This window comes from Suncus etruscus, chromosome X, assembly GCF_024139225.1.
Source record: "Suncus etruscus isolate mSunEtr1 chromosome X, mSunEtr1.pri.cur, whole genome shotgun sequence".
Taxonomy (NCBI): Eukaryota; Metazoa; Chordata; class Mammalia; order Eulipotyphla; family Soricidae; genus Suncus; species Suncus etruscus.
In genome coordinates, this window is record NC_064868.1 from 72,011,607 (window position 1) to 72,035,318 (window position 23,712).

The following is a 23,712-nucleotide window of genomic DNA, read 5'->3' on the forward strand; positions in this document are numbered from 1 at the left end:
AGCATCTAGTGTGAGCTGGTCCCAGACCCTTTCCCTAGAACTGTGGCTGAGGAATTACTTAGTAATCAGCCGAGGTTGAGCAAGCGGAGGAGCTGCGGCTGGCAACTCGTTGCCACTTGCAGCGCCTGGGTGCCCGAAGATTGCCCGGTGAAGGGCGGTGCGGGCGGTGCGGGGGGCTCAGTTTCTCCTCCGCTCCAGCAGAGGGCGAGGGGAGCAACTTCCTGCGGCCGGTCCCCTCCCGGCGAGCGCCGGACCCTGCGCGGCTGCGGCTGGGAGCCAAGTGGGCCATTGGGGTGGCGGTAGCTGCGGAACGCCGCGGGAGTCGAGCAGGAGTGGTGGCGCCCCCTCCAGTAGCTGCCGGAGCCCCTGGGGGTGCGTTGATGCTCGGAGGATCGTGGTGATCTCCGGCGGCCCCTTGACGCTGCCGGGATCTGCCGGCGCAGCGGCGGCCCGCAGGGTTGAGCCTGCGGGTGAGCGTTGGCGGCGCCCCGTTCCGAGTGGGGGCAGGGGAGGGGACCAGAGTGGTCACCCCGAGCCGGCCTTCTGCGATCATGTCCGACGAGGCCTTAGCCACGACTTCGTACGAGAAGTTTCTCACCCCCGAGGAGCCCTGCCCGCTGCTGGGCCCCCCCCGCGGCGCGGGCAATTGCCCCAGCGAGGAGCCGGGCTGCCTGGACATCAGCGACTTCGGCTGTCAGCTGTCGTCGTGCCACCGCACCGACCCGCTCCACCGCTTCCACACCAACAGGTACGGCGGCCGGGCGGGAAGGGACCGCGGGCGCTTGGGCTTTCGGGTGTCTGGGGCGTCCTCTCTTACCTGCCATTGACCCTGGACGTCTTCCGGGTGCGTCGCCATCTGTCTCCCGCCCCCGACCCCCCCCCCCCGCGAGATTCACCTCTGCTCTCAGCTTTTCCTTCTTGACTGTCCTCCCCCCATCCACCTTCTAATTAGACTGATTCTTCCTTTTCCTGGTCCCCCCCCCCCCTTGATCTGTTTGCGGCAACATCCCCACCCCCAGCCCTGATTTTCTGAGGCTCTCCGGTTTCCAGCCACTCACAAAAGTTTAACCCCTTCCACTTCCGCTGTTGAGGGAACATAGATGACTCCAGTCAACTACTGGGATCAATGGCAGTGTGACACTTTGCAAAGCTAGATCTTCCTTTGCTTAGTGTTTAGTCTGTCTCCCAGCCCTGTTGGCACTCTCACCACCACCCACCCATTTTTTTTTTTTTTGCGTGCGGCTCTAGGAAAACAGCAGCTTCTTTTCTTTAAAAATTACTTTATTTAAACAGCGTGGTTACACGGTTGTTGATAATGCAGTTGTTTTGATTTGCACACTTACAAAGTTGTTCATGATTGAGTTTCAGTCATACACTGTACCACAACCTTCATCACTAGGGCATAATTCCCATCACCAATGACCCCAGTTTCCCTTCCATCCTTCCCATCCATGCCTCCTGCGGCAGGCATCTTTACATCTGACTCTCTCTCTCTTCCCTTTTCCTTCCTTTTAGACACTATGGCTTGCAATACTTTTACTGAATGGGTATCATGCATATTACTTTATCTCCTTTCTGGACCCAGGTCTTGTCCAGAGTTAGCATTTCTAACTATATTTGTCATAATGGTCCTTTTCTGCGCTAATTACACTCCCCCACTATTTGTGGCAAACTTCCAACTATAGACAGATCCTCCTGACCCTCATCTCTATTGTCTCTGAATATTATTACCATAATATATTTTATATCCCACAAATGAGTGAAATTATTTGATGTCTATCCCTCTCCCTCTGACTCATTTCACTCAGCATAATACTTCATATACATTCATGTATAAGCAAATTTCACGACTTCATTTTTTTCTTAACAGCTGCATCGTATTCCATGGTGTAGATGCACCACAGTTTCTTTAACTACGCACTGTTCTTGGGCACTTGGGTTAATTCCAGATTCTGGCTATCGTGAATAGTGCTGTAATGAACATAAGAATGCAAAGGGCATTTCTACATTGTGTGCTGGAGATCCTAGGTTATATTGTCAGGAGTTATATTGCTGGGTCATACAGATGCTCAATTTTCAGTTTTTGAGGAACACCCAGATTGTTTTCCAAAAAGGCTCTACCAGTCTATATTCCCACTAGAAGAGAATGAAACCCCATTCTCCCCATATCTGCTCCAAGAATTGGTTCTTATTCCTTATGATATATGCCAGTTTTTTGGTGGCATGATGTCTCATTGTTGTTTTGACTTGAATCTTCCTGATGATTATGGGAGAATTTTTTCATGTGACCTTTTAGCCGTTTGTATTTCCTCATTAAGGAATTCTCTGTACCTTTCCTCTTCCCATTTTTGGATGGGGTTAAATTTTTTTCTTGCTAAGCTCTCCTAGTACTATATATTTTTATATATTTTATATACATTTATTAATCTAAATATATCTTATATATAATATTTTTTCTGGGAGGGGGCGATGTTTAATGTACACAAATGGCCAGACGCAGGTGAGCTGGTGAAGGCAGCAGAAACAGGCAGTGGTTGGGGGCTTTCTAGGACTGGGCACACTCCAAGCTCATTAGCCAGGTCTGTAGGTTATGATCCAGAAAATCTGAGGTGGCATCAGCGAGAATCTACTTAAAAGAAAAGCTTTCCCCACTTTGCACTCAGTGCTACCTGGCAACGGCTCATGGAGGACAACCAGGGTACCCAGAACCCCAGGTCCCAGCCCAGACTGGGCCCTGCCCTGGATGGGGATAGGGAATTTTATCTTTTTATCTATCTATCTATCTATCTATCTATCTATCTATCTATCTATCTATCTATCTATCTATCTATCTATCTATCTATCTATCTATCTATCTATCTTCTATCATCTATCATCTATCTATCTATCTATCTATCTATCTATCTATCTATCTATCTATCTATCTATCTAGCTGTCTGTCTGTCTTAAACATTAATTCCTTATTACATGGATAATGGATAATGGGTGAATAGTTTCTCCCACTTTCTGGGTAGTCTTTGTATCCTAATCACCCTTTCTATGAAGTGCAAAAGCTTCTTATTGTGGTCCCATTTGTTTATCTTTGCGTTACTTGCTTGGTGAGTGGTGTTTCTTCTTTGCAGATACCTTTAACTTCAGTGTCATGGAATGTTCTGCCTAGATTTTCCTTTATGTATCTTATGGGTTTAGTACTGATATCAAGGTCTTTCATCCATTTTGATGACCTTTGTGCATGGTGTTAAAGAGAGGACTAAGTTAACGTTTTTGCATGAACTTGCTCAGTTTTCCCAGCACCACTTGTTGAAGAGGCTTTTGTTGCTCTACTTTATATTTCTTGCCACTTTATCAAATAATAATATACATGGGGGTCAGTCTCAAAATATTCAATCTGTTCTACTGATCTGGGGTTCTGCCTTTATTCCAATACTATGCTGTTTTAATGACTACTGTTTTATAGTACAGTTTAAAGTTTGTGAAAGTGATTTTTCCCATCATCTTCTTTTTAAACCAAGGATTACTTTAGCTTTTTATAGAGGGTTATGGCTCTCTGTGAATTCAGGTGTGTAATATCTATTTAGTTGAAAAATTCCATGGGTATCCTTAGAGGGATTGCATTAAATCTGTACAATGCTTTGGGAAGTATTGCCATTTTAATGATGTTAATCCTCCTAATTAATGAGCAGGGAATGCTTACATTTCCTTTTGTTCCCATTGATTTCTTTTTCTAATAATAATTACTTTATTTAAGCACCTTCATTAGAAAAATGTTCAAGATAGAGTTTTGGTCATAGAATGAAGAACATTCTTCACTTTTTCTGCCATCACTTCCTGCTTTAATTTCTCTCCCACCCAGTCACTGTCTCTGGGGCAGGCACTTTGCATCTCCCTCAATTTTTCCTTTTTGACACAGTCATTTGCATTATTATTAATGAATGGATACCATGCATGATACTTTATCCCATTTCAGCATTCAGTTCTTGTCCAGAATGATCGGTTCCTACTATCATTGTCATAGTTGACCCTTTTCTACCCTAATTGCACTCACTGCTCTTTGTGGAAAACTTGGTATCATGGACTAGTCCTCTGAGCCCTTATCTCTATTTTTATCTCTGTTATTACCATACTATCTTATTTTTTAAATTTTATTTTCGTGAAACCATTGTGATTTACAAAGTCATTCATAGTTGGGTGTTAGACATACAATGAATCAGTGCCAATCCCACCACCAGTGTTGATCTCTCTCTCTACCATGTTCCCAGGGTGTATCCCATACTACCACCCTCCCCCCTCTCCCTGCAGCCTGCCAGTATAAGAGGCCCATTTACAGTTTAGATTGTAGTGGAAATATCATGTCTCATTCCCAGGGGGGGTTGGGAAACACAGGTCTGAAGCAACACTGACACAGGAAGTAATCCACACAAGGTTAGGGAGATAAAACAGGTTCAGAAACTTCCTCCACAAGCTCTCTGCAAGCAGGCAAAAATACCACAGGCACACAGGCTAGCCGTGGAACCAAAACTGGAAGTAATTTCTCTGACCTGAGGTCTTTATTGGGAAGAGTAGGACCACCACCATGAGTGTAGAACAATCAGAGGGTGGGGCCAATATTTAGAGGCACTTTCTTCTCAGGGGGACAAGCACAAGCAAAGAAGAATTATCCTGAATAAAGTAAAAACCAGTTACAACATTAGATTGATAAAGTTTGGATCTCTTGATTCCATTGTTGTTGACTTTCAACTTGAATATTTCGTTTTGTCCCTTTAAAATCTCTACCAATGGACCTGAGACTGCTTGGCCCCTGGTCCTCATCCTTTCATGTTTGTATTTCTCCTCCTCCACTCAGTTTCTTTCCTTCTCTTCACTATACTCTGGAGAGACAATTCCCATTTAGACCATTGCATTTCTATCATGGAGTTATTCTAGATACCACATTTAAATGATACCATTTTGTATTTATCCTTCTTCTGACTTACTTTCTTTAACATAGTATCTTCCAGGTCATCTATGTTGTGGCAAATTGCATGATTTTATTATTCCTTACAACTATGTAGTATTCCATTGTCTGTATGTACCACATCTTCATGATCCACTCATACCTTGTTGGACATCTAGGTTGATTCTAAGTCTTAGCTATTGTCCTGAGTGCTGCAATGAGTAGCAGTGTGCATACATCATTTTGGATGAATGTTCTCTCCTGGGGCTATCTTTTTTTCTTATATCCCACAAATGAGTGAGATTATTTTGTATCTATCCCTCTTCCTCTCTCCCAATGCACTCAGCATAATACTCTCCATATCCACCCGTGTGTAATTAAATATAATTATTTTATTTTTCCTAACATCTGCCTAGTATTCCATTGTGTAGATATACCATACCTTCTTTATCCTGTCATTTGTTCTCAGTTACTTGGTTGTTTTCCAGATTCTGGCTATTTTAACTAGCTCTATGACAAACAAGAAAATGCAGAGTGCTCTGCATGTTGTATTGGTAGATCCTATGGAAGCTCAAATTTTACTTTCTTTTATAAATAGCCATATTGTTTTCCAAAGATGCTGAGCCAGTTGATATTCCCACCAGCAGTGAATGAGAGTCCCTTTCTTCCTATATCTGTGCCAGCATTTACTGTTCTTATTCTTTGTGATGTGTGCCAGTCTCTTGTGTGAGGTGATATCTCATTGTTGTTTTGATTTGCATCTATCTTTATGATTATTAATGATGTGGAACCTTTCATGTTTTTTGGTGAGCTCTTTTTCTTTGGAGAAATGTCTGTTCATTTGTTCTCATTTAGGAAGAGGTTATATTTTTTCTTGCTAATTTTTAATGAGTTCCTTGTATGTCTTACCTATTAATCCCTTATCTGATGAATATTGGGTGAATTGTTTCTTCCATTCTGTGGGTAAAGTTTTTTGCCTTTAAAGTGCAGAAGCTCAGCTTAATGTCCCATTTTTTTATCTTTGCTTCCATTTGCTTGTTCAGTGGTGGTCACTGTGTAGAAGCCTCCATTGTCATGGAATGTTCTACCTACATTTTCCTCTGTGCACCTATGTTTTCAGGTCAGATATAAGCCTTTACTCTGATTTTTTTAGTTAGTTAGTTAGTTTGTTTGTTTCCTTTTTTGGGCCACCCCCGGTGACACTCATAGGTTAACCCTGGCTATGTGCTCAGAAATCATTCCTGGATTAGGGGACCATATGGGATGCCAGGGATTGAACCAAGGTCTGTCTTAGGTGCGGCAAGGCAGATGCCTTACCTTTGAACCACCGCTTTGGCCCCCTTTAATTTGTTTTTATTTGACTTTTGTACATGATGTTAAATAGAGGTCCAGATTATTTTTTGCATGTTGCTGGGTAGTTTTTCCTATACCAATTGTTGAAGAGGCTTTCCTTGCTTCAGTTTGTATTTCTTACCCCTTTATATGAGATTTTTACTTTTATACCTTAGAATCCCCCAAGGATTGCTTTAGCTATTCTTGGATATTTATTGTTATAAAATAATTTCACTCTTGATATTTATTTCTTTGGAATATGTCCTGGATATTTTTATAGGAGTTGCATTAAATTTGTACAGTACTGGGCTGGAGCGGTAGTGCAGTGGTAGGGCATTTGCCTTGCATGCGGCTGACCAAAGACGGACCACGATTCAACCCCCCAGCATCACATATGGTCCCCTAAGCCAGGAGCTATTTCTGAGCACATAGCCAAGAGTAACCCCTGAGAATCACTGGGTATGGCCCCAAAACAAAAAAAAATATTGTACAATACAATACTTTGAGGAGTATTGTCATTTTAATGATTTTAACCCTTACAGTCCATAAGAGGGTATGTTTTATACCCCAATATTTCTTTCTTTTCTATTATCAAGTATTCTTGGTGAGACATTCATTTCATTGAGTATTTTATTTACTATTTCCCTCCACTGCCTTTGGGTCTAGAGGGTTGCTTGTGATAAGTATGCTGTAACTATGAAGGATGCTTCCTTATATGTTATTTCCTTTATTGTTCTTGTTGCTTTCAGTATTCTGTGTTTATTTGTGGTTTTCATCATTTTGTTTAGGATGTGCCTTGGAGTGCTTTTCTTCTAATCTCCTTTAGCTAGTACGTTTTGGACATCCAGGATGTGGGTACATGCAATCTTCAGCTCTGGGAACTTCTTAACAATGATGCTGACTGTTGACTGTTGATCTCCATTGGGGTTTTCTTCCTGGGTTTCTGGTTTCTGGGACTCCAATATTTCTAATGTTGTTTCTATTGCATTTATCCCAGAGTTCTATTCTCATCTATTCACTTATTTTTAGGATTTTTTCCATCTTTTGTTAATTTATTTTTAGGGTCTTTTCTAACCTCTTCTGTTGTTTGTAGGTGTTATGCAGCCCATCTTCCAGCCCACCGACTCTGTCCTGAGCAGCTTTTACTCTGCTGGTGAGGCCTTTCAGTGAGTTTTTCATTTTGCCTACCAAGTCTTTCAGTCCTGTTATTTCTGTTTGAAATTTTCCCATTTCTACTCTCATATCCTCTTGAACCTAATTGGCTGTTGGTTCAATTCATTCCATTGTTCCTTTGAATTCTTTGTACATTCAGCATTTCCTCTCTTCAGTCCTTATCAAAGAGGCTACGTAAGTGTCTGGTCTTATTTGGGTCTTCAGAACTACCAACTTCATTGACTAAGCATGGTAGGGTTCTGTGCTGCTTTCCCACTGACCTTTGCAGTGTGGTGGTGTTTTTCAATGTATTGTGCTGGGGCTCATTGACTAGAAGAAATGAGGTGCTGTGGAGTACGCACAGAAAATGGCCTCGCTCTTCTTACAGCATGCTTGTTGTATCTCTTCTGCCTAAACCTACTTGACAACAACTCATGCAATATTATCTTCTTGTGAAAAGAATTCACCTTCTGTGCTCAGTGTGTCAGAAAACGGCACATTATCAAGAACATCTGGTTATCCCTGCTTTTGTGCACTTGTGTGTGAGGTTCTGGATTCAATTCACAGCACTGTGGTCCCATGCAGGTGCCCTGCCAAGCAGCATGGATATACGGGCTCTGGCTTAGGCTGCTGAGTCCTTTTATCAACACCACCACTGTGTGGAAACTATGTGTTCTTTTTGAAAAGCCTTAAAGATAAGTCTTCTTGGTATTGAGATTTTAATTTAAAATTTGGCCAGTATAGGGGCCAGAGCAATGGCACAATGGCAGAGCGTTTGCCTTGCATGCAAGCTGACCCACGATGGACTGATGGATTGTCCCATATGATCCCCCAAGCCAGGAGCGATTTTTGAGTGCATAGCCAGGAGTAACCCCTGAGTGTCACCAGGTGTGGCCCCCCCAAAATATTTGGCCAGTATATAGAATTTTGGTGTTAAATCCCATTTATTTACCAGTCTTTTCAAAATAGATTTCTTTTTTCCTTATAGTTGTAATGGTAATTAATATTTATGCTTTTTGAAAGTAAAGTTACTGCACCTCTGCCACTACCAAAGTGTCCTTCACCAGTGTCCTCATGTCAGTTCACCCCACTTCACTGTTCACCACTGTCCACTTGTCAGTTCTGGTTCATCTCTTTATCTTCTTTCTCTCCCTATCACTTTGTAACTTTAATTTTTAACATTTTTTCTTTTAAGATATTTGGGCAATCCTGTTGAGTAATTTAGGGTTATAGCTAGGATCATAGTGTTCGGTTTTCTCAATGGAATAAGATGTAAGGACTTTAGAAATTTTAATTATCTACTGAGCACACGCACATAGTAGGCATTAATTACATGTGTGACATGGATAAGTTAGTCTAAAAGAGTCACTCTTAATTTTTTAATTATAAAAGCTCATTTTGAAAATTGCATTCTGAAGCAGAACTATGAAGACCTCTCCTGATTCCTTTCCCTAAAGATTTAACAGCTGGCACCAGTGATATTACATGTACTTTCTTTCTACATTTTACATTTCTACATATTACAACTTAAAATATCAATATTAGGCTATATACTTAATTTATGACCAGGTTACTTATACTTATTTAATTTAATTTTTATTTTTTGGGGGGCCACACCTGGTGATGCTCAGGGGTTACTCCTGGCTATGCGCTCAGAAATCGCTCCTGGCTTGGGGGACCATATGGAACGCTGGGGGATCAAACTGTGGTCCGTCCTAGGTTAACGCATGCAAGGCAGACACCCTACCAGTGCAACACCACTCTGGCCCTTAGGTTACTTGTACTTATATGGTATTTTCTTTTGGTGCCATGAATCAAGAAAATGTGATGTTTAACAATTTTTCAAAAACACTCATTCATATATGTCATTTAATGTTTCCCCATGTTATGAGGTACATATTTTCCCTTTTATAGATATTATAAATAATAGTTTTGCACATATATCTTTTTCTGTTTGGGAACTTGAATAGATTCCTGCAGGATGATTGTTGAATCTAGAGGGATGAGCACTTTTAAAGCTCTTGATAAGGGGCTTAGGGTTGTAGCTCCGTGAAAGAGCATATCCTATAAATATATGAAACGTTGGCCTGATACCTAGCAGCTTTCTTTCCCACCTATTTAAATAAAAACGTAAAAGTCTTTATATACACTATAAATTGCTTTTCATTACGATAAGCCAAATTAACATTTTTATCAGTAGTATTCCAATTGATCACTTCCACCAGTAAGTAGTAGGTTCCTCTTTGGCTCTTAGTAATATTTATCTTAAAAATAAAAAGCTTATACAATTAAAATAAATAGAAAACTTACCATTTTAATATTAAAATGCTATTTTCTTACTTTACAAATGATTTCTTTCAACCATGGTCACAGTATCCTTGCACTATTGAATTTTTAAAAAATGAACATAATAAAGGTTACTGAAAATCGTCCGAAAACAAAATTGTGGCTCGTGAAAATAGAGGAACATACTGATTTTGTGCTAAGGTAAGAAATAAAGTCTAGCAAATTTCTGACTCTTGCCAGTGACCTAATCAAATATTAAATAAGGATATTTGTTTATGGAGGATGACCCGTTTCTGCAGAATTTTTGCAGGCTGAAAAGAAACTCACATTAAAGACAGTTTTCTAATAGCTTTTATGTTACAGGACCTGGCACAAAAGAGATACTAATTAAATATTTATTTAGTGAGTCAAAAAAATTACATACATTTAAGACAGTAGAAAACTAGTTTTTTTAGAATGTAATATAAACTTGGTTTTCTAGGATAGAACTCGTGATTGCCACTCACTGATTTTATATTGCCTTTTTGCACTAACTGGGCGATTTGGTTAATTCTAGATTTGTTAAAAATGAATCTATTGAATATGTAGGATGTCCTAGGATTTATAGGTGTATTTTTATCTTTACCTGTTTATAAAAGTTTATTTGACATCTACTTTTATAGTTAAATTAGTAGCTATGTAACAATGTGTATACCTGTTTATAATTGTTTCAGTTACCACAATATCATGATTTATAATATTAATAGTCATGTTTTAGGTTTATAATGTTACTAGACCACAACTATCAGAACTTTTTCCCAATATACTCTATAATTTCATGTCTTAGGAAACATAAAATTTTCAGGTTGTGGTCTCAGTGATAGTGCAGATTGTATAGTGCTTGATTTGCACATGGCCAACCTAGGTTTAATCCCTGGCACCCAATGTGGTCCCCTGAGTACCACTAGCAATATGCCCTGACACTAACAGGTATGCCCCCCCAAATCAGGTTGCCCCATTTTATTTTGAAATCAAGAACTTTAGAATTTATGTAATTAGAGGGGGTGAGTTGAATAAAGTATATAGTTTGAAGGAAAAAAACTGGACTTACGTATTTGGGTTTTTTGGAGTGTCACACCTTGCAGATTATTTTGGGTCATCCTTCCTCTGCACTCAGGAATCACTCTTGGAAGGGCTCAGGGGATAATATCGGATTTCAGAGATTAACATGGGTCAGTTGCAAGCAAGGTAATTTCCCTGACCACTGTACTCTTCTTTCTGCTCCCCCAAATTGGATTTAATGAATTATAAGAAATAAGCCGGGCCCAGAGAGATAGCACAGCGGCGTTTGCCTTGCAAGCAGCTGATCCAGGACCAAAGGTGGTTGGTTCGAATCCCGGTGTCCCATATGGTCCCCCGTGCCTGCCAGGAGCTATTTCTGAGCAGACAGCCAGGAGTAACCCCTGAGCACCGCTGGGTGTGGCCCAAAAACCAAAAAAAAAAAAAAAAAAAAAAAGAAATAAGCCAATAATAGGTAAAGAAGGAAGTTAAAATCAAGTTCATATTTCAAGTAAAAAGTTGGCATTAATGAAGGATAAGGACCTAATAATAGGATAAGTAAATAAGCTTTTATTCAGGAATTCATTATTTCAGAACCTTAATAAGGTTCTACTAAGTAATTACTTTAATGATTAATTCCCTAGATTACTGCCAAAGCAACAAAAATTATTAATATAAGGCTAGTGGAAATTTACAGAAGAAAACGGAATTTTGTAGTTTCAAGATCAAAGATCATATAATCAATAATACAAGTAGAAATGTTTATATTTTTTTTTTGGTTTTTAGTTTTTGGGCCACACCCGGTAACGCTCAGGGGTTACTCCTGGCTATGTGCTCAGAAGTTGCTCCTGGCTTGGGGGACCATATGGGACACCGGGGGATCGAACCACGGTCCGTCCAAGGCTAGCGCAGGCAAGGCAGGCACCTTACCTTTAGCGCCACCGCCCGGCCCCCAAAATGTTTATATTTTAATGCATCAGAAACCCTTCTGATTTTTGAATTTTGGGCCATATCTGCCAGCACTCAAGGGTTAGTCCTGGCTCTTCACTCAGAAATTACTCCTGACATGCTTGGGGGATCATATGGGATGCTGGAGATCAAACTCAATTTGGCAGTAACAAGACAAACACCCTACCCACAATGCTATCACTCCAGCTCCCGAGAAACTCTTACAAAATCAATAAAGAAACATTAATCTATGTTGAAGCAAAATATTTTAAATTTGTATAGGAGCTCCACCCAGTGTTAGGTGTCACTTTGGACCACTTGCCATCTGCCAGAACCAGCCTGGTAGTTGATGCTGAGACATTATATTGCCTGGTGTCCACCAGAACTTCACTAGTGGAGTATTTTTTATCTTGATCTTACTAATAATGAAAGACATAAAAGTTGCTGTAAGAATACATCTTTCAGGTAATTTTTAAATTAATATATTTTGGATTTTGGGGTCATACTTGTCAATATGCAGGACTTCTTCCAGGCTCTGGTCTCAGAGATTACTCTTGGCATGCTCAAGGAATTTGAGGGTGCTCTGCCTTCTATAGTATTGCTTCAGCCCCCTCAGGTAGTTTTTTCCTAAAGTGAAAGTTCCAATGCTATTAATGTTTTGGTGAAGAGAGCACTTCTGCAAGTGGCGTTGAAGAGTGTAAGTTGGTGAAGCCATTTAGAAAGACTCAGTAAAATTTGTCCCTTGGAAGTGTTTATATTTTCTAACTCATTATTTCAAATAATCTATCTGAGAGACTATATATAGACAAATATAAAAATATGCTTTTCAGTATTATTTGTAATACCAAAATACTTGAAAACAACCTACATATCTTATTGAAGAATAAGCTTAAATACATTTGATCAATCATCTTTCACATAGCTTTAGGCATTAAAATGCTTTTTATTAGGCACTAAAATGTTTTTAATATATTTGGGAAAGTTTATATTAAGAGATAGGAACCTAAAATATATGTACAGCATGTTGATTCTGTAAAAAATATATATGTGTAAATATGTACCAAGATATTGTGAATTATTTATAGCTAGGTAATGGAATTGATAGTCATTTATATCTTCCTCAATATTTTTCTAACTTTTTTTCAATGATCTGGTATAATTAACAGCATTATGGAAAAGTTATTTTCTTTTTGGTGCCATACCCAGCAGTTCTTAGGGCTTATACCTGGCTCTGTGTTCAGAAATTACTCTCAGAAAGTTCAGGAACCATATAGGGAGTGAGCATCAACCTGGGTTGATGGTGTAGGTGCTCTACCTACTGTACTTTATGTCTCTATCCATGTATTCTGTTACTGCTTTTCTCTGCTTTACAAAAACTCTCATGTATTGAGTATTTTTATGTCTGCTATCTACTCTATGTGCATTCTCATGAAGTCTTCATGATATGTTTTAAATGAGAAAGCTTTCAGAACATCTGTTTGGATCAGACAGGTAAGGCACAAAGCAAGAATTTGGACTCATTTTTCAGATCTTACTTGTAATTACATATACATATTTTGTTGTGGGGTGAAAGTTTTACTTTTATTCATAATCAGATGAATTTCTCTTTAAAATAGTATTAAAATTTTTCTGAGACAAAAGTAGATAGAGGGATGATGCAGGCTCCTTTAAGGACAGTCACATATACTTAAAATTATACTCATATTTCTTATAAATGTAATAATGCATCTTACTGTTTTTTAAGTTGTGTAGATTCTGAACTTCTTTCTGTAATTTATTTGGTGTTGTGTTTTAAGGTGGAACTTAACATCCTGTGGAACAAGTGTTGCCAGTTCAGAATGCAGTGAGGAGCTGTTTTCATCAGTTTCTGTTGGAGACCAAGACGATTGCTATTCCCTGTTAGATGATCAGGATTTCACTTCGTTTGATTTATTTCCCGAGGGGAGTGTCTGTAGTGATGTCTCTTCTTCTATTAGCACATACTGGGATTGGTCAGATAGTGAATTTGAATGGCAGGTAAGTTTTTTAATTTAAATTGCTATAATTATCTAAGTAGAGGGAAAATTGCTGTTTTGATATTTTCATCTACTTCAGACTACATCTCCAGTGTTTATCCTGTCCTAGAAATTATCTAACACCACTAAGAATTAAGTGAGATATTTGGGAAATTTCGAATAAAGCTGCTATGGATAATAATGTATACATTTAAAATGATATTTTATTTCAAATTGTGATTTATAAATGTGACAAAATAGAGATTTAGTCCTCCACCGGTGCAACATTCCCATCACCAGTGCACCCTATCTCCCTCCTCCCTACCCCCTCCCACAGGCTTTCTACTTCCCTCATTCATTTACATTGTTATGATAGTTGTCAGTGTAGTTATTTTTCTAACCTGCACTCACCACTCTTTGTGGTGAGCTTCATATCGTGAGCTGGATCTTCCAGCCCTCATCTCTTTTCTCTCTGAGAATTATTATTATTATTATTTCTTAAAACCCATAGATGAGTGAGACTATTCTGTTTCTATCTCTCTCCCTCTGATTTATTTCATTCAGCATAAGAATACATGTACATCCATGTATAGGAAAATTTCATGACTTTATCTCCCCTAATGGCTGCGTAATATTCCATTTTGTATATGTACGACAGTTTTTTTTTAGCCATTCATCTGTTGAAGAGCATCTTGGATGTTTCCAGAGTCTGGCTATTGTAAACAGCACTGCAATGAATATAGGTGTGAGGAAGGGATTTTTGTATTGTATTTTTATGTTCCTGGGGTATATCCCTAGTATAACTGGATTGTATGGGAGCTCAATTTCCAGTTTTTGGAGGAATCTCCATATCGATTTCCATAAAGATTGGACTAGACGGCATTCCCACCAGCAGTGGATAAAAGTTCCTTTCTCTCTACATCCCCGCCAGCACTGCTTGTTCTCATTCTTTCTGATGTGTGCCAATCTCTGTGGCGTGAGATGGTACCTCATAGTTGTTTTGATTTGCATCTCCCTGATTATTAGTGACGTGGAGCATTTTTTCATGTGCCTTTTGGCTATTTGTATTTCTTCTTTGACAAAGTATCTGTTCATTTCTTATCCCCATTTTTCGATAGGATTAGATTTTTTTTCTTGTAAAGTTCTCCTTTATGCTCTCTTTTTGATTAATTACTCTGGCTAAAATTGTTGAATATAAATGACAAAATCAGACATTCTCTTATAGTCTTGGGCACGTATTTTCAGTCCTTCCCAGTTGAGAATGTTATCTGTTGTACCATAACTGCCCTTTATCGTATTTTATAAATTCCCATGTATTCTATTATGTATTATTTTTATCCAGGAGGGTACTACAATTTTCAGGTACTTTCCTTACATTAGGATAGTGATACAGTGTCTTTCCTCTATTCTATTAATATGTACATTAGAGGAAACCTGAAAGATATTATATTGGGGAAGATGTTTGCCTTGCAGATGGCCAACTCTGGTTCTGTCTCTGAGACCTGATGTTCTTCCAAGCACTGCTAGGATGGAATCCCAGAGCAGAGTCAGAATTAAGCCACAAGCAGTACTGGATGTGACTCATAATTAAAAAAAATGTATTATAGCAGTTGTTTTATGTATATTGAGGAAACATTGCAGTCCGAAATTAAATTTCAATTGATCATAGTATTTTTTTGTTTGTTTTTGGGCCACACCCGGCAGTGCTCAGGGGTTACTCCTGGCTGTCTGCTCAGAAATAGCTCCTGGCAGGGACGGTGGACCATATGGGACACCGGGATTCGAACCAACCACCTTAGGTCCTAGATCGGCGGCTTGCAAGGCAAACACCACTGTGCTATCTCTCCGAGCCCTGATCATAGTATTTTAAAAGATAATCTGATGAATTTGGTTAGCTGGTATTTTGCTGAGGATTTTTATTAGTATTTATAAGGGATAGTATTCTATGGGTTTCTTATACTATCTTTGTATGGCTTTGGCCTTAATAGAATGAATTAGTAAATGCTATTTTTCAGAATATATTATATGATTGTATGATTTAACATAAAAACTTTATTCATGAAATTCATAATGATTTTAATAACTATATAATATACCTGGTACTTTGTATGCCAGAGCTTTTGAAATTATTTACATAGCTGTATGCTTAATTTTCCTTTTATTAATAAAAGAGTAATGAGTACCCGCGTCTCGGCACCTTTTTATTTGATATTTTAAGTGAATATTTGTATTTAAAATCACATTATATGGATTTTTTTTTGTGGTTTGTGGGTCACACCCGGCAGTGCTCAGGGGTTACTCCTGGCTTCATGCTCAGAAATTGCTCCTGGCAGGCACGGGGGACCATATGGGACGCCGGGATTCGAACCGATGACCTGCATGAAAGGCAAACGCCTTACCTCCATGCTATCTCTCCGGCCCCTATATGGATTTTTTTAATGTTTGAAACTTTTTTTAAACACTATGATTTACAAAGATATTCATAATACAGTTGTTTTAGTTATTCAGTGTTCCAATACCAATCCTACCATCAATGTGACCTTTCTTCCACCAGTATTTCCAGGTTCCCACCCACCTCCCAAGCCTGCCCCCTTATAATGCTTGTTACAAAATATACCTCATACTGGTGTTACTAAAGCCATTTTCAGATGATTTACTGAGATGCTAATTGGGCATTCTGTGAACTTCAACGGAACTTTCCCATCCTATTAGCTGTGTTCCCAATAGGCTGTCAGTACTGTGAAATTTGGAGGTGTTACACAGCTGCATTATGTATCTGCATGCCTCAGGAACTATGAAACTGGAATGAATCAGCAACTTGGTCTTTCTTCTACATTAGTCATGGTGCTGGGCTGTTTATATGCTAGAGGAAGTTGGGTGTGGGTGGGAGAATCTTCAGTGTAATTATATAATTATATGGAGTTTTAAAAATGACAAGAAATTTTTTGTTTGATGTTATTTAGAGTTCTTGTCACTCATAATTTGCAAGGTATAAGCATTTGAAATTTTTAATTGCTAATAACTTCATTTCATGAGGAAACACAGCAGCTCTTAGGATGGACTTGGATGGTGGATGGAGGCCTTTGTTCTTAGGCCCCGGCCACGTGGCTCCATCCCCCATTAACCGGTGGGTCTGGGTCCAGGAAAGCGACGGGTATTGAACTCACACACAGGCAGGCTTCCAGAGAGATAACATCTTTATTCAGCCCTAGCCAACAGATGTGGCTGCTAACCATTTACTCATTCAGCCCTGCATTCTCGTTTCTCCCTTAGCCATAGCTCTCCATCCAGGTAAATGCCAATTCCTCTCCATCCTGGCCAAAGACCAAAAGACCAAAAGCCCCTCATCCTCTCTGGTCAAAGCCTTATCTAACCTTTCCAAGACTCCTCCCAGAATAACCTTTCCAAGACTCCTCCCAGGAATGGGCAGGGTCTTGCAGGTAAGATCAAGTTACCTGGAAGAATGGGGGGATGAGGCCACATCTAACCACTCAGTAACTTTAAAATTATTTTCATCTGGAGTTTTTACCTTGCAATACTCAAGGGCTACTTCTGGCTCTGTACTCAGGAATGGTGCACAGGGGGACCATATGTTGTGCACAGATATTGAACCTGGGTTGGCGGCATGCACAGCAAGCACTTCATCTACTATATTACTTTTCCAGTCCCTGACTACTCTATTACCTTTCCAATCCCTGACTACTCTGTATTAATATACATGACTTACTGTATCATTGAAATAAAAATAAAGCCTAATAATAAGGTCCCAAGTTGTAACCATGAAATCCAAGATATTTGTTATTTAAATGTGTTGAAACATTTAAAATGTCCTTAAATGCTTACTTATAATGATGTATACAAGATAATGTATACAAATATGTATTAAGATTAATATACTAAAATTTTTACTATAATTTAAAATTTTCTATTCTTTGATTAAAAACTTATGTCTTTCTTTTTAATTTTTATTGAATCACCATGAGATATACAGTCACAAAGTTGTTGATGGTTGACTTTCAATTATACAGTGTTCCAATATGCATCTCTTCACCAGTGTACACTTCCTAACATCAGTATCCCCTGTTTTTCTTCTGTTTCCCCTAGCCTGCCTCTGTGGCAGTTAGTTTCTCCCTACCCTCAATTTATCTTTTAGGCACTGTGATTTGCAGTAATGTTACTGAAAGGGTATCATATATGTCATTTTAACTCTTTTCAGCACCCAGTTTTAGTGTTGATCCCTTCTATGTCCTAATTGCTATTCCTCCTCCCCCAATCCTTTGTGGCAAGTTTCCTAACATGGACTCATCTTCCTGGCCCTTGTTTCTATTGCCTGTTGCCTTTGAATATTATTACCATATTACATATTACATGAGTTTCCTAACATGGACTCATCTTACTGGCCCTTGTTTCTATTGCCTTTGAATATTATTACCATATTACATATTACATGAGTTTGATCATTCTTTTTGTTTTGTTTTGTTTTGTTTTTCGGATCACATCCATTTGATGCTCAGGGGTTACTCCTGGCTAAGCGCTCAGAAATTGCCCCTGGCTTGGGGGGACCATATGGGACGCCGGGGGATTGAACCATGGTCCTTCCTTGGTTAGCACTCGCAAGGCAGACACCTTACCTCTAGTGCCATCTCACCGGCCCCGAGTTTGATCATTCTATGTCTGTCCTTCCCCTAACTCATTTCACTCAGCATAATGTTCTCCATGTACAAGTAAATTCTATGGCTTTATTTTTCCTCATCGAATACTATTCCATTGTATAGATATATCATTGTTTATCCACTCATCTTTTCTTAGGCTCTTGGGTTGTTTCCAGGTTCTGGCTATTGTGAATAGTGCATAGGGGTACAGATGTTTTTATACATTGTGTTTTTGAACCCCTGGGGTATATTCTCAGGAACAGTATTGCTGAGTTTTATGGAAGTTCAATTTTTATTGTTTGAGTGCTGTCCGTACTGTTTTTCAAAATGGCTGGACCAGTTGACATACTCAAGAGCAGTGAATGAGAGTCCCTTTCTCCTTGAATCTACACTAGTGCTGGTTGATTTTACTCTTCTTGATGGTTTTACTCTTCTGTGGTGTGAAATGATGTCCCATTATTGTTTTTATTTTTATCTCTCTGATGATTAATGGCATCGAGCAGTTTTTTATGTACCTTTTGATAATTTATTTTTTCTTTGAGGACATTTCTGTTTCCCTCTTCTCCCTTCATTTTGATGTCGTTGGTTGATTTTTTTTTCCTTATTAAGTTCTAAGAGTGCCTTGTATATCTTGGATATTAACCTCCTGTCATAGAGGTGTTAGGTAAATAATCTCTCCTCTTCTGTGGCAGTCTTAATTTCCTGGTCATCATTTCCTTTGAGGTACAAAAGCTTTTTATATTTAGGTGGTCCCATTTGTTTATCTTTGCTTTCACTTGCTTGATTAGTGATGTTTCATTATTGAAAATGCCTTTAGCATCATTGTCATGGAGAATTCTGCCTATATTTTCTTCTGTGTACCTCATGGATTCAGATCTTTTATTTTTTAATTCATTTTGATGTGACATTTTTACATGGTGTTAGAATGAGGTCTGATTTCATAAAAAAAATGAAACATGTTCACTGTTGTGTCTTAGAAAAATCAAGTATCTTGGAATCAGCTTAACTAAAGAGGTGAAAGACCTATATAAAGAAAACTGCAAACCACTATTTCGAGAAATAAGAGGACATTAGGAAATGGAAACACAACCCTTACATCATTAATATTGTCATGCACCTCAAAGCACTGCACAGATTCAGTGCAGCCCCTATAACGATGCCCATGCGATTTTTCAAAGAAATAGATCAAACACTCCTTAAACTCATCTGGAACAATTAACCTTTCCCCCATTGAATGGCTAAAGCAGTCCTTAGGAAAAAGATGGGAGGCCTTACTTTCCCCAACTTCAAACAATGTAGTAGTAATTAAAACAAAATGTTTCTGGAATAAAGATGGACTTTTAGATCAGAGGAAGAGAGTTAAATATCCTGTTACAGATCATCAAGTATCTGAACTGTTAATCTTAAATCAAGGAGCAAAACAATATGAAGTAGAGCAAGGAAAGCCTCTTCTACAATGGTGTTTGGAAAAATGGTCAGCTACATGTATATTTTTAAGCAGTTTATATATTTAAGCAGTAAATATGAATTACCATATATTTTCTGGAATAAAAATTATTTATTAGTAAAGCAAAATTTGAACTTTAGAAAAGTAGCAGCCTGAGGCCAAAGATATACAGTGGATAGGGCATTTGCTTCGAACACGGCTGGCCTGGGTTTGATCTCAGGTTTACCAAATGGCCCCCAAGCCTTCTAGGAGTGATCTCTGAAAATAGTTTGAGGGGCTAGCCCTGAGCTCTGCTGGTGTGGGCCCCTCAAAAAAGAGAAAGTAAAGATGCATCTAGCATTTGAAGTAGGTTCAAATCATTTTGCTTTGCTGATAATTTTCTTCATATTTCTTTAATCATTAATAAATATATTTGGCTAGTCACATAATTTGAGAAGTTATTTTATTGTTGATCAAGAAAGACTAGAAAATTTAAACAAAATTTAAGGAGTGAGTAATTTAGTTGTCATATTTGAAACTTTAGGGTTGCAATCTGAAATTACATATCAGTTATTACAGAACTGAGCCTACTCAAAATTTTGCTATATAGTACAGAAAACATGGCAGTGGTTTGGTTTGATCCCTTATTTATGACAGTTACTGATTATAAGCCCCACCAAATATTATTTTCCATTAAAATATGGGGTAATGGGGCTGGAGAGATAGCACAGCGGCATTTGCCTTGCAAGCAGCCGATCCAGGACCTAAGGAGGTTGGTTCAAATCCTGGTGTCCCATATGGTCCCCCGTACCTGCTATGAGCTATTTCTGAGCAGATAGCCAGGAGTAACCCCTGAGCACCATGGGATGTGGCCCAAAAACCAAAAAAAAATAATATGGGGTCAGAACTTTTAAGCATTATTATCTTGTAATACATTATCAATTACCTAAATGAAAACTTCTGGTATAATTAATAGATACACGGGGGCTAATACAATTAAGTTTGCTGAACATCTGCTACTGAAATTCAATTTCTCCAACTATTTACTACTGATATTTTCATTTGGATGACCTTCTGGAATATCAAATGTTCATTCTTTGGTCATCAATTTAACTTCTAGTAATAACATTCCCATAGAAGAAAAAGACTTCACCTGTGACATGTAGTAGTCTAGTGAAAAAGACTTGCCATTTAAAAGGACACTTGCTTCTCTCATTTTAACTATATAGTCCCATGCCCAAAATGGTATTCTTTCATTATAAACTACTATTGCTATAAAATTTGAGGTCTTTTCATGCTTCATGTTGGATGGGCTATATGACAGTGAAATGTCACCAGTTTTTAGCACTTGAGCATTGTAACTATTATTCTGTCTGTTAGTAAATGATCTTTTAAGACCTCTTTGACATTTTTTTTTAAATTTTGGGGTCAAACCTGGCTAAACTCATGGATTACTCCTGCCTCTGCGCTCAGAAATCGCCCTGGCAGGCTTAGGGGACCATATGTGATGCTGGGAATCGAACCACCATTGGTCCTGGGTCGGCTGTGTGCAAGTCAAATGCCCTACCGCTGTGCTATCTCTTCGGCCTCCTCTTTGACATTTTAAATAGACTTTTAGGTGCCTCCCAAATGGTGCTCATGTGCCCAAATCCCTTACTAGCAATTCTTGACCAATCAGGCTGATGGTTCAGTGCTAGTAACAAGGATATAGTACTACTCGAGCCCTGTGGTGCGGTAGATCATTCAGCCTATCCTCATGGTGCTCAGAGGACTCTAGAGATGATTGTGGTGATGCTTAGGGAAGATTAGGGTGCTCTGGATTAAATCAGATCCAGACACATGCATCACTTGTGAATTAACATCTGCATTATCTCTGTCCCCAAATATTTTTTCATTGGAAAATTTTTGTTTATATTTTCTTTTCATTTTTATCTTAACGTTGCCCTGCATTACAAGAATTTCCTACCTTACTCCATTTTTTATTTTTTCTCTTTTGCCCCCATGCTGTTTTTTATCCATCTTTCTTCAATTTTAATTTTATGAAAAACTTTTAAGAAAATAGGGTGTGGCAGTATGGCACTTGCCCTGCACGCGGCTGACCCAGGATGGACCTCGGTTTGATCCCCAGTGTCCCATAAGGTCCCCAATGCCAGGAGTGAGTTTTGAGTACATATCCAGGAATAACCCCTGAGCGTCACCAGGTGTGGCCCAAAAAACAAACAAAAACAAAAAACAAAAAAGAAAGAAGAAAAGAAAAAAAGAAAATGTAATTGACCTATTTCTACATTTTATAAAACAGCTTTCTGGTTCATTTATTGAGCTTTTATTGAGCTTTCAAATTCCTATAATTTCCTCTGTATTTTAATTATATTGATCTGAATGCCACTATTTTTTCTGTTTATGTTTTTTATTAAATTATTATACTCCCTACCAAATTACTTTTTCTTTTATCCCACCTGTCATTATGAGACACTACCTTATGCAATGTTACACAGCCACTGTAGCAACATATGACACTTTTTGAGAGTTCATGCTACCTATTAAGGGTTCAAAACCATGACAGTAAGTGGGAAGAGTAAATTAATTTATTGAATGTAACCTACCTATAGGCATATTACTTTACTTAAACTTTTCACTTTGAGGAGCTTCTCAAAGTAGGTAAGTCGGGAGGGCATTTTCCTTGCATGTGGCGAACCCGAGTTTAAACCTAGCACCCCATTCGGTGCCCAAAGCCATTCATGAGTAATCTCTGAGTACCACTTGTGACCCCCAAACTAAAACAAAGCAAAAATAACCTTTCACTTTGAGATGGATATCATTAGCTCAAACTTAGAAGTTTCTGCAGCTCAAATAACCAAACTTAACCATATTTGGGTTATAGGGATAGTCACACTGGAGTTTGAAATCTTTTAGGAATACTTTCACTTCCCCTGTATAAAAGAGCCATGCATTGCCCTTCTTTTTTTTACAACATTCCTGACCCTCCTATAGACAAATACCAAGTGTTAAAGGCACAGATAGTCTGGTATCTAGTAAACATTCACTGAAGATTTTTATGAAAATCGTTCCTAAATTTTGAGGAAACAAATATTTTGAGTTACTTGCTCAGGGGTTACTTCTGGCATCACATTTAGGAATTACTCCTGGTGGTGCTTGGGGGATCATAGGAGATATAGAGAATCAAACCTGGTTTATTATTTCCAAGGGAAACACCCTATCCACTGTACTATTGCTCTGGTCAATTCTGATTGGAAATTTTAAAAGATATATATCCCCCCAAAATTGTCTTTTACATATGAGGCTGAAAATTAGCTTGCCTTTGTTCATTAAGCAGCTAACCTCTACTTATACCAAACGATAACAGAACTAAGGATGAATAGTTAGGTCTTTACAAATGTGATTTTAAAGAGGGTTATATAGATACTTAGAAATCATTTTTGTATTGAATTCATTGGTGACAAACATGCCATAATGATTGCCTCTCTTTTTTTAATTTATTTTAAGAGCATGTGTTACATAGTTGGACATAGTTGATCATAGTCCATTTGTTTCCAGATAAGTGAGCAAAATTATTTTAAAAGAATAGAAAGAAAATAAGTATGAGAAGTGAAAGCATATTTGTGAAAGTTGCTGTATTTCCAATGAAGTCATTAAATCAGTGTTAGAGTGGTTTGGTAAGCTCTTGTTATTAGCTGACCATTCAGTTATTTCATTTGTTTCTGAACATTAAGTGATTTAAGCTACATAGTGGCATCTAAATTGGTGGGTTCCTATGGAGACGATAATATTAAATAAAAATGAAATTTTCATGTGGCCATAAAATCTAGGAATTCAAAGCACACCAATACTGCAGCTTTTGTGGGCATGTTTTTGGCTGTTAGGTCTCCAAAAGTATGAGAAGGTGTGCTGGGGGAACGTGCCTGCACTCACTCCAAAAAATGTCTTGGAGAT

The 23,712-nt window shown here is 38.6% G+C and overlaps 1 protein-coding gene across 1 annotated transcript in view; it reads left to right on the top strand.

Moving 5' to 3' along the window:
• The first annotated feature begins 244 nt into the window (after positions 1–244).
• Positions 245–23,712, top strand: part of FAM199X (family with sequence similarity 199, X-linked) — a 30,502-nt gene continuing 7,034 nt past the window's right edge. Inside the window, exons 1-2 of the mRNA XM_049766615.1 lie at positions 245–748; positions 13,486–13,705. Of these exons, the coding sequence (XP_049622572.1) occupies positions 552–748; positions 13,486–13,705 (417 nt within the window). The 5' untranslated portion in view covers positions 245–551. The remainder of the gene's footprint in view (positions 749–13,485; positions 13,706–23,712) is intronic.